This window comes from Eleutherodactylus coqui, chromosome 10 (assembly GCF_035609145.1).
Source record: "Eleutherodactylus coqui strain aEleCoq1 chromosome 10, aEleCoq1.hap1, whole genome shotgun sequence".
NCBI lineage: Eukaryota > Metazoa > Chordata > Amphibia > Anura > Eleutherodactylidae > Eleutherodactylus > Eleutherodactylus coqui.
This window is the reverse complement of record NC_089846.1, coordinates 92391448-92403894: the sequence shown is the minus strand read 5'-3', so window position 1 is coordinate 92403894 and position 12447 is coordinate 92391448. Positions and strand designations below refer to the sequence as shown.

The window sequence follows — 12447 nt, the reverse complement described above, 5'->3', positions numbered from 1 at the left end:
ACTGTCCATCCGCCTTTGGCAGGAGACAGCATGGCGGCGAGAAAACCTGCGCCCAGGCTCCGGTTTATACAATAGGCAGAGGCTTAAAGGGGTAGTCGGGGGTTTTATTTATTTATTTACAGATGACCTGTCCCCTGGATAGTAGTAGTTGATGGACAGGGGGTCCGCTGCTCTGGATCCTTGTGCAGCGGATGGACGTCATCGTCAGTGATCAGAGGAGGAAGTTGGAGCTCTGGCTGCACTCCCATTGAAATCAATGGAGAGCTGCACTTGCACTTCCTGCGCAGGGCGGCAGGTGCTATCCTGATTTCAATGGGAGTTAAGCCGCTGCTCCAACTTCTTCCTCTGACCACTGATGACAACGTTCATCCCGCTGCACTGACAATGGCCTGGACAATCAGCTGACGGATGAGGATCCTGAGAGGCAGACCCCCGTCCATCAACTACTGATGACCTATCCAGCGGAACACATTATGATACTATGTGACATCCAATACTCTGTAGAAGCTCCAGTCCAGTGTTCTATACTTTGCATCTGGCACATACACAGCCCTCTCCCCAAATCATCAGATCAGAGCCAGTGACATACACCGAATTACATGGCCAGCCAGTTCATGGCAGCTGAACAACCAATCATCTGTGAGACAACTCGGCCATCTTCATCTTAAAGCCCACTAACACCCAAAGAAGTAACTAGGGAGGTCCGGGAAGTGGAGATATGCGCTGCTGTATGCAGGACCCTTCAGTCTCCTGGCCTCTCATAGAGAACATGGCGTCTGGCCAGGAGCAGACACTGCGGGACTTGTGATAGTAATGGAGCGGATAACTAACACAGCGCCTAATAAGAGAACTGCCTGCGCGGTCTTGTACCAGATGGACAGACAGGAGCGAACATAGAAGGTTTTCCATGAAGCGTTTAAGTAGGAAAAACAAATTCAGTCTTTTTCCCGTCCGCGTTTGGGTTTCCATCTAGAATCTAATAAACGGATTAAATCAGAAGAGACATCAAACTGAAACAAACAGAAAGTAAGGCTTCCATTTGTTTCTGAAGAATCCAGGAAACCGATTCATACGGGTGAGCGCAGTATCCGTCAGATGTCCCTGCCCTATATACAAAATGCTATTTTTTTTATTTTTTATTTTCCTTCTCAGTTTGGGCCGAAGGAAAAAACCTGATCCATTTAATGGAACAGACAGAAGCAAACAGAAGGGTTTCTATTTGCTTCCATAGAACACGCACAGAAGACTATTTTACATCAGGTTTTTTTTGTTTTTGTTTTTTTAAAATGGAAACACAGTGTGGCAGCCAACATTGTTTCTGTGGAAAGAGAACAGAAACCTGACAAAAGACACAACCTGAGACGGAGCCACAAACCCCATGAAATGAACAGAAAATTACATGGAAATATTTATTTTCGCTTTTCCTTCCCTATGATAGAACAAAACAATGGCATTTCCCCCCCCCCCCCCCCCCCCCCGTACTGATGACCCCCCAAGCCAGGATTTTGACCACAAGAGAAATAAATTCCCCAGTGACTGGCAGCCTCCCTTCTTACCAACTCTAAAAAGGAGGGCCCCACATACAGCAGCATATAGCTCAGCTTCCTGGACCTCTGATTTGAGGGGAGCGAGAGTGAAATTTAAGTGTGCCCCCCTGTAACAAACTGCGTTAATCTTTATGCGGTGCATCTCTTAGGCTGTATGCACGCGGGCGATCTCCCTGTGTGATCTTTAGGCCAAAAAAAATCGGACGGCAATCACACGGAAATAAAGCCCACTGATTTAAATGGAGATATTTACACGGTGGTTGTTTTACGGACGGACAGTCTGCGCTTAAAAAAAAAAAAGGACCATGTCCTATTTTTTTCTGCTTTTCTAACAAAAATCAGTCATTTAAGTTAGTAGGTGCATAAAAAGAAAATTGCACTTGTGTGATGATGCAGATGATGCGAGCACAATTCCTTTTTAATGCTTGTTCCAATGAGGTCCATTAAAAAAAAAGTCAGCAAAATGAATGGTAATTGCGTGTGCAAATTGCAAAAGTGCGTGTCGCCCGTGTGAATACAGCCTTAAGAGCAAAGTTGTGTTTATCCTCATGGTACAGAATGTTAGCCATATTATATCACTACCAAATATCCAATCCTGACCCCCCCCCCCCACTAGTTAGTACGGCCTCACAATCCATGCTGTCGGCGACCGTCTGCGTGTGTGCGAGGCCCGAACCTCATGGACCAAATCTCTAATATTGATAGCGCCTCAGACCACCCGGATGTAACCTGGCGGCAGTCCCAGTCCTCCAGCAGCCGCTTCATTCATTCCTGAAAGGGAGAAATCCAGGTCAGAAATAGAAGCACACAAGTAGTAATCTAATATATAACTGTAACCTAGGAGCGATATAATATATAATACTACAGCTGTACGCAGCTAATGTTACATGTAATACAGAATATAATGCACACGGCCACCAATATACAGGCCAAAAGTTGAGACAGAGACAAATGTTGGTTCTCTTAAAGTTTGCTGCTTCCGTGTTTTTAGCTCTGTCAGTTGTTGCTACGGTTACTAAGGTACAATTAGAAGCACTTCATTAGTTTCTACACTTTTACAGACAAATACATGATGTTTAGGCAAAGACTCCATATTTATAGTGTTAACCTCTATTTTTCATGACTTCTACACTTCGCTCTGACAGGCTGGATATCAGCTGCTGGGCCAAATCCTGACCAATGACGACCCGTTCCTCCTAATCAGTGCTTGGGGTTTATCACAATATCTGTGTTTTTCTTTGTCCGCCCGCCCTTTTGAGGATTGACCATAAGTTCTCAATGGGAAGAGATCTGGGGAGTTTCCTGAACATGGACCCAAAATCTGAATGGTTTTGTCCCCAGAGCCTCTTCGTTATCACTTTGGCCTTGTGACATGGGGCGCCATCATGCTGGAAAAAGCATTGTTCATCACCAAATGGGTGAGAAGCTGCCCCCCCGGACGCCTGGGAGGAGATGCTCTTTGAGAATGATTAGATCCCATTCTTTATTCATGGCAGGTTCTTAAGGCGGATTTAGACACAATGATTCTCGCTCAAAAAGCGCTCAAAGCCATCTTGTGTCTAGCTGCACTGACATTGTGCAGTTTTCGTTAAGCCGTCACTCATCGTCGCCTTTCAGCTGTAGAAGAACGATGAGCCTTATCCGGAGTTCACAGCGGGATACAGCTGATATTTTGGTTTCAGCTGTATCCTGCTCAGTGAACACAGCCAGGGTATGAAGAACAAAGGGGTCCAGCTATGTTCTGCATACTCCACACGGAGCGCTCGGCTGTATAACAGCCGGGCGCTCTGAGCAGAGGCACATCTGACTAAAAGATCTAAAAACACTGAAGTGGTAAACTTTGTGAGAACCAAAGTTTGTGTAATTCTCAAAAGTCTTGGGCACGACTGTACGATGTACAAGCTATGGTATACATAATGCACGGTGACAATATAATATACAATATCCCGTGTATACAGAAGGCGGGCGTGTGGATGAAGACTCACTTCTTACAATGTGACTGCGTGTGCCCACACCCACTTGTTTAACCCCACCTACTTCCGCACAAGGGCCAGAGGACGGGCGTTGCAAATTATGGTGTTCAGAAATCTGGCGCATACTCCTTCGTAAATCTACCCCATTGTGTACATCTCCCCGCTGATGACGGAGCGGTAAGTAACCGCATAGAGCTAAGAAAGAAGAAAACCCCAAAATACAAAGCCATAGCAATCCCCCCCAAAACTATAACACCCGTAGGACAATATGTCAAGGAGGTCCCCGCCTCCTGCGCGGGGAGGGGGGGGGGGGGTTGGATTATTGTCCTGCAAACACTTCCGCTTTTGTATTTTCCGGCAGTTGTCACCTCTCTGGCGCCCGGGGGACTTTGGCGTGCTGCGCACTTTGTTACTAGGTCTGTGATATAATAAGCACTATTCCAGCTTGCCTTGTCATTACTGGGATAACACATTCCCTGCCGACCGCTCCCGCTACCTACACGTATTTGGAGGTTTGTCGCCGCTGTACGACGATGGACTGCGTTCCCGTTGTTGTTGGAGTCGTGTCCTTGTAGTCCGAGAGCAGCCGGAGGATGGGGTAGTGATTACTGTACCTGTAACAGAAGGGACAAGACACTTCATTCCACAGGACTGGCAGACACAGCTTCCTATCACTTAGACCCAAGCCTACCCAGACTCTGTACCTCCCCCATGCTTTACACTGCAGCTCTGCTTGTTCAAACTGACTGTTGTGTATAAGTATATCACAAGTCAGTGCATTAATTTCCTTATAGCAAGGATGGAATTAATAAGTTGCAATTACCTAGAGCACCTGTATCCTAAATACTTTACTTCTTCTACCGAATTCTATTGTGTCATGCACCAATCACATCCAGAGCTGCATACACAATTCTGCTGGTTTCCTGCTGGTTCAGTGTCTGTACACTCTGCTGGATCAGGGTTTACATCAGTGTTTCCTACTTCCAGTCCTCAGGGACCCCCAACAGGTCATGTTTTCAGGATATCCTATAGTAAGAACACCTGTGGCAATGTCTGAGGCACCGAAAATAATTACATCACCTGTGTAACACTGAGGAAATCCTGAAAACATGACCTGTTGGGGTCCCTGAGGACTGGAGTTGGGGAACACTGGTTTACATCACACACTGTACGGAGATCCAATTTACATAGAAACTAGATTTTCCCCTTGTAAATACACAAAAGAGCGGTGTACCATGGGACGTCCCGCATGCATCACTGGCTCTTCAGTGCAGGCAGCTCTGGATGTGACTGGAGCACAGTTGTACATGTCACGCTGCAGCAGGGGGTCTCCTGAACCCGATTTTATCATCTTTCTAATACACGAAACGTAAAATTGTTCTATCTTAACAAGCTTCGTGCCCCCCCCCCCTCCCCTCTGCACCCCCTCAACCCCCCCACCACTCACTGTCTTGTGATGACCTCTTGGGTGACGCTACTGGAATCTTTCTGTTGGCGCAATTTAAAAAGCTCCTGAGAGAAGGAGAACAAAATACATCAGCCTACAAGAATATATTGTAACAAAACCTCAGATCTTGCTGATGGGATCAATTAAAGGCTGGGCGGGCCACGGATGGACGTAGGGCTGGGCGGGCCACGGATGGACGTAGGGCTGGGCGGGCCACGGATGGACGTAGGGCTGGGCGGGCCACGGATGGACGTAGGGCTGGGCGGGCCACGGATGGATGTCAGTCTCTTGGGGTCCTGCTAACCTTCCAAATAATGATGGGCCATTCACTGGTTGGATGGTATGTCTGCACCGCATATATTGCAGCTGCCATGTTCCTTTTTTGGGTGAGCTCAACATTCTTACCAGTAGGGGGCAGGAGTATAGCAAGCACTAAGCACAGGAAGAAGGCGATCTGCACTTTGTCCAGAACATCTTTATCGTGTGACCTGTAACCACGTGGTGGAACCTTCTGCACTGAGACTTTGGCCCATATAGCTGCAGGATCCTGGCTCACCCCCTTAGTAGAAACCCCTTCCAGGACTTACCTCTTGCTGCCTCCTAATGAGGGAGTCTCTCTCTTCCAGGGAGGATGTCAGTTCCTGCAGCCTCATCTGTAAATCGCTGCTGCTTCCTTCCCGACTCATCATATCCTGCTGGAACTTCAGCATCTGGGCCTGGAATACACAATCCATCCATATAGATCACCTGCACGTCAGTGGGCTCACCCTCCTGCTCCCTACAGCAGTGTGTCCGTCTATCAGTCGTCTCCAAATAAAACAGTGGGCTCTCATTTCTGGAGAACCTGCTGCAGCCACAAGGTGGCGCTGATCCATAGAAGAATAGAAACACTGCGCATGTGACAGATTTCATGACATGCAGCCACTAGATATAGATATGGTGTCCCTGTGTATACACTGGTGTGCCAAAAGTCCTGGGATAGTGGTATGTACATTGATGATAAAGTGGCGTTACCTCAGGTGATGCTTGGGATCGCCCCACCTGCAGAAGTTATGAGGGTGAACCCTGACCAGCGGGCTGATGGCGAGGCAACATGAATTAGGAGTTGGAACAAGGCATAACAGTGGGTGCCAGTCAGTGGGATAGGGCGATCCATTTCCAAAGTTGTGCGGGCATTTTATATTTCTACATCCTCAGGGGCCGCCAAGAGGTGCTTAATGACCACAAGAGGTGCTTAATGACCACAACCGGTGCTGTCTGGCTAGAATAGTCTGTGCAAACAGACAAGAGACTCCGGCATAAATCACATCCACAATCAATATAGGAGACCCCAGACACAGATCCCTCCGGTCGGCGCAGCGTTCTGTACCTTCCATGGGATATGGAAGCAGAAGACCCACCAGAGGCCTCTGTTCTCAACCTGACATCGGGCACAGCACCTTACCTAGGATCGTGAGGTTGATAACGGGACCCTAAAGGACTTTAACGTGGCGCTATCTGATAAGTCACGGTACAAACCGTTTCGGCCTGATGGGGTTCGTGTATGGCACAGTTGTCAACAAGGCCCTGTGAAGGGTGGTGGTGCCTCCATACTGGTGTGGGGTTCTCATGGCATGGAGTGGGTCCACTTGTCCTCCTGAACACATCGTTGGCGACTATTTGCAGCCCTTCATGGACCCCCACAATGATGCACTGTATCATCAGGTACAATTGTCCCGAATTGGTTGGAGGAGCATTCTGGAGAGTTCCTACAATGGTGTTACCTGCCCCTTCACCCAACATGAGCCCAATGCAGCATTTATCGGATGTGGTGCAGAGATCCTACATTACAGATGCCCCGGAGCTGTGGGGGGGCTATAACATCCCCCCAGACGTCTCCGGTCCACTTGTGGAATCGATATCAAGCCGAGTTGCTGCACTTTGCTGGAGGAGGTCCTACGTGATATTAGTCCTTGTCCTATGACTTTTGGCACAGCAGTGTAGATGCTTATATATGTATGTTGGTGACTGAACATTTGCCCTTTGTAAACCCTCACGGCACTGGAACTATAATCTACACAAGATATAATCGATCAGACTCACCCTTAAAGAGCGGATCTCCTTGTCCTTCTCAATCCGAAGGCTGTCGATCATCTCCTTGTAGTGTCTGGTGATCTCGTCCGTCTTGGTTTGGAGCAAGGGGCTGGAGACTGTTTCAGTAACCTTAGGAGAAAAAGGAAAGGACTAAATATAAAAATGTATAAAAACATATTAACTCCTTCCCATCCCAGAACATAAAACTTAAGTCCTGGCTGGGAAGGGTTCAAGTGGATGTAAACTCACATCCTATGGATGGCGCGAGCTCAGAAGCTGAGCCTTTGACCTTTACAGAGGGAGCCCGCTGTGACTGTCAGCCGGCCTCAGGCTGCAGCAGCGAGGTTCGGTGAGAACACCAATCCTCGCTGTTAATCCCTTACATGCCATGATCAATGATGAAGAAATCGGCCCTCTGCCATGTGATTACGGGGGGCTGATGACTTGCCATGGCAACTAGACACCACACATTGGGGTCTACTATGGCTTGCAGTTGCTGTGTGATCCCGGCCCACCTGGACACGCAGGTTCTTATTCTCCTGATGCAGAGCGTTCTTGGCGTATTCCAGCTCCTTTAGGCGGTATTCTTTGTCACTCTCCGTGTTGCGCATGGACAGCATGGATTCCTCTACGCTGCGCAGCTTCAGCTGACCATCTTTTATTTCTTGCTAAAGACAAAGAAAAAAAAATTATAAAAAAAAAAAAATCACTGGACATGAAGGCAGCAGAGCGTTTTACATAGGACTGCAGGAGACATCGACTACTACGCCCCACCCTATTTCTACCGCACCAGTCTTCATGTATATTCCTCTGTCCGCCTCACAGACAGTCATGACCCCACCTGCTGCTGGCGATTCTTTTCCCGTAGAGAAGCCAGAATGGTCTCATATTCCTTGATCTGCTCGTCCTTGAAGGTCAGGTCCCTCTCCAGGCTTCTCTTGTCCATCTCTAACTTCTGCAGAAGGAAGAAACTTCAGTCCATCACTGCATTCTTATAAAACAGGTTTAGCTAATCTGGAGCACCATTGTAATACAGGGGTCATCCAGGCTGGGGGCGTGGCCAAGCAAGAGCAACATTGTAATACAGGGGTCATCCGGGCTGGGGGGGCGTGGCCAAGCAAGAGCAACATTGTAATACAGGGGTCATCCAGACTTGGGGGCGTGGCCAAGCAAGAGCAACATTGTAATACAGGGGTCATCCAGGCTGGGGGGCGTGGCCAAGCAGGAGCAACATTGTAACACCTGGGTCATTCAGGCTGGAGGCATGGCTAATAAGGAGCAAGACTAACACATGGGTTATCCGCTAATTAATGATGTAACAATTACGCAGCATCAATCCTGAGACCGCTGCTTCCCATAGGTTACAGATGCGATGACTTACATTTAAATTGTTCTGTATTTGCCCCAGTTCTTCCCGCAGGCTGCTGAAGGTAGATAACACCAGTCTCATTGACTTATCCGAAGTCTGTCGCATCTGAGGTCCGAAAATACAGAGTAACTGATCAATATAAGTATTAATATAGTGCCAACGTATCATTATATATATATATATATATATATATATATATATACATATATATATATACACACATATATATATATATATATATACACATATATACACACACACACACACACACACACACACACACACACACACACACACACACACACACACATATACACACACAGCACCCATACATGGAGAGGTGATCATTATATATACACAGCACCCATACATGGAGAGGTGATCATTATATATACAGCACCCATACAAGGAGAGCCGGTCATTATATACACACAGCACCCATACAAGGAGAGCCGGTCATTATATACACACAGCACCCCTACAAGGAGAGGTGGTCATTATATACACACAGCACCCCTACAAGGAGAGGTGGTCATTATATACATACAGCACCCCTACAAGGAGAGGTGGTCATTATATATATACAGCACCCCTACAAGGAGAGCCGGTCATTATATATATACAGCACCCCTACAAGGAGAGCCGGTCATTATATATATACAGCACCCCTACAAGGAGAGCCGGTCATTATATATATATACAGCACCCCTACAAGGAGAGCCGGTCATTATATATATACACAGCACCCCTACAAGGAGAGCCGGTCATTATATATATACACAGCACCCCTACAAGGAGAGCCGGTCATTATATATATACAGCACCACTACAAGGAGAGCGGGTCATTATATACACAGCACCCATACAAAGAGAGCGGGTCATTATATACACAGCACCCATACAAAGAGAGCGGGTCATTATATACACAGCACCCATACAAAGAGAGCGGGTCATTATATACACAGCACCCATACAAAGAGAGCGGGTCATTATATACACAGCACCCATACAAAGAGAGCGGGTCATTATATACACAGCACCCATACAAAGAGAGCGGGTCATTATATACACAGCACCCATACAAGGAGAGCGGGTCATTATATACACAGCACCCATACAAGGAGAGCGGGTCATTATATACACAGCACCCATACAAGGAGAGCGGGTCATTATATACACAGCACCCATACAAGGAGAGCGGGTCATTATATACACAGCACCCATACAAGGAGAGCGGGTCATTATATACACAGCACCCATACAAGGAGAGCGGGTCATTATATACACAGCACCCATACAAGGAGAGCGGGTCATTATATACACAGCACCCATACAAGGAGAGCGGGTCATTATATACACAGCACCCATACAAGGAGAGCGGGTCATTATATACACAGCACCCATACAAGGAGAGCGGGTCATTATATACACAGCACCCATACAAGGAGAGCGGGTCATTATATACACAGCACCCATACAAGGAGAGCGGGTCATTATATACACAGCACCCATACAAGGAGAGCGGGTCATTATATACACAGCACCCATACAAGGAGAGCGGGTCATTATATACACAGCACCCATACAAGGAGAGCGGGTCATTATATACACAGCACCCATACAAGGAGAGCGGGTCATTATATACACAGCACCCATACAAGGAGAGCGGGTCATTATATACACAGCACCTATACAAGGAGAGCGGGTCATTATATACACAGCACCCATACAAGGAGAGCGGGTCATTATATACACAGCACCCATACAAGGAGAGCGGGTCATTATATACACAGCACCCATACAAGGAGAGCGGGTCATTATATACACAGCACCCATACAAGGAGAGCGGGTCATTATATACACAGCACCCATACAAGGAGAGCGGGTCATTATATACACAGCACCCATACAAGGAGAGCGGGTCATTATATACACAGCACCCCTACAAGGAGAGCGGGTCATTATATACACAGCACCCCTACAAGGAGAGCGGGTCATTATATACACAGCACCCCTACAAGGAGAGCGGGTCATTATATACACAGCACCCATACAAGGAGAGCGGTTCATTATATACACAGCACCCATACAAGGAGAGGTGATCATTATATATACAGCACCGATACAAGGAGAGCCGGTCATTTTATACACAGCACTGATACAAGGAGAGACGGTCATTATATACACAGCACCCATACAAGGAGAGCCGGTCATTATATACACAGCACCCATACAAAGAGAGCCGGTCATTATATACACAGCACCCATACAAAGAGAGCGGGTCATTATATACACAGCACCCATACAAAGAGAGCCGGTCATTATATACACAGCACCCATACAAGGAGAGGTGATCATTATATATACACAGCACCGATACAAGGAGAGCCGGTCAGTATATACACAGCACCCATACAGGGAGCACCGGTCATTATATACACAGCACCCATACAAGGAGTGGCGCCCCTGTCTGACCTGGAGAAGGTAGCGGATCTGCTGCTTGGTGAGCTCGGAGACTCCTTTAGGGATCAGTGATTCGATATCCTCCGACTGTAAGGAAGAAAAGTGTCAGTGCTAATAACCGTAAGAATGTTTGTGCACTCCATATCAGGGCGGTGCAGTCATCAGGTGAGGCGCCAATGACATATTATATTCACACCGGAGTCATAGCTTCACATTCTGACTTATAATGGCATCTGTTGAGCTTACCGTCATGGAATAGCGCTTTATTCTGCGCTGCTGAAAGGGACGTAACTGACTGAGGGCCTGATATAACGAAACTATCAGAGCTCTCAGTAACACCTCATTCACACAGCCGTATGCATAAGAAGCTACAGGGGTCCCGCAGCGCTTTACCGTTCTGTGTGATGATGGCAGAGAGCCAACTACCGCTGTGTATGGCAGCCAGTGCACTGCGCACGACCATGTATCTCACGTATGCGGTCATGCGCAGTGTGACGGTCTTTTTTTTAATTCCCCACTCTGTTTCATAGCGGGTTGGCGTACGTATCGCCACCCATACGTAATGTATCGTGTATGGACACCATTGCATACAACGCCCATAGAAAAGAACAGGGCTCTCGCTGTGTGATACGCGGAGTAATAGAGCATGCTGCGATCTTTTTCTCGTGCGGATCTATACGCCAATGTGAGTGGCTCAATTAAAATGTATTCACTTTCTTGGACTCCATTCACGGCGTAATACGCACAATGAAATCACGGTTGTGTGAATGAGCCCTCGTTGGCAGTCTATAACTCCGACACCCATCTAATGTGAAGCACAAGATGATGAGAGTTATAGTCAATAACTCCATAATACAGACTACAATAGCCCACGCTGCGTTCACTTTCATGCACACAGGAAAATGTACGCCTCAATGCCCCAATGCAAATCAATGGTGTTTCAGCTCTCCTTATTATGTGCGAAATACGGAGCGCAAATCCACTGGTGTGAACAAGGCCTTACAGGTATAGCAGCGTTATCAGTGAGTTACCTGAGACTCCGAGTCCGACGGCTTCCTGAAAACACAAGAAAAACATAGCGGTTAGAATATCTACCGTAATTACATCCCTATATTACCAGAAATGGCACAGGGCAAGACGAAAGAGGGCGGAGCTTACCTGGCGCCAATCTTCTCCACGTGCTGCAACAAATAACTGTACAGATCATTGTTCTTCCTGCTCAGCTCGGCCAACAGTTCACCAAAATAACGCGCGTCCAGCTGCTCCGGGCCGGAACTAACGCTGCTGCTGCGCTGCTGAGGCGACATAAGAGGAGAAGAGGCAATGATGACCAAAAGTACCAGTAATGGAGGCCGCAAGAGTGTCAGGGGCGTGAGAACTGCGGACACATCGACTTCATGTTCTGGATTACTTGTCGACATAGGTGACAACCAATAATAAGCAAACCTAACTCTCCCCAACTACCTCTATTTTACGGTGTCACCTTTGCGTCAGTCATTACTGTAGGTCTTGTATTCTATTCATGAAGGCAGGATGATCAGAGCACATTACTCCTAAGTTTTTATCACTGGAGGT

The 12447-nt window shown here is 47.3% G+C and overlaps 1 protein-coding gene across 7 annotated transcripts in view; it reads right to left on the bottom strand.

Moving 5' to 3' along the window:
- Positions 1-1468: 1468 nt before the first annotated feature.
- POF1B (POF1B actin binding protein) overlaps positions 1469-12447 on the bottom strand; it is a 45772-nt gene continuing 34793 nt past the window's right edge. For 5 of the 7 annotated variants that reach the window (XM_066581451.1, XM_066581455.1, XM_066581454.1 and 2 more), the window contains 11 exons: positions 12031-12167; positions 11904-11928; positions 10885-10959; positions 8422-8514; positions 7882-7995; positions 7556-7708; positions 7050-7169; positions 5555-5683; positions 4968-5032; positions 4021-4134; positions 1469-2318 (listed from right to left, as the gene is read on the bottom strand). In XM_066581451.1, the coding sequence (XP_066437548.1) occupies positions 2309-2318; positions 4021-4134; positions 4968-5032; positions 5555-5683; positions 7050-7169; positions 7556-7708; positions 7882-7995; positions 8422-8514; positions 10885-10959; positions 11904-11928; positions 12031-12167 (1035 nt within the window). In that variant the 3' untranslated portion in view covers positions 1469-2308. The remainder of the gene's footprint in view (positions 2319-4020; positions 4135-4967; positions 5033-5554; positions 5684-7049; positions 7170-7555; positions 7709-7881; positions 7996-8421; positions 8515-10884; positions 10960-11903; positions 11929-12030; positions 12168-12447) is intronic. The other 2 variants (XM_066581452.1, XM_066581457.1) reach the window with 1 other exon arrangement.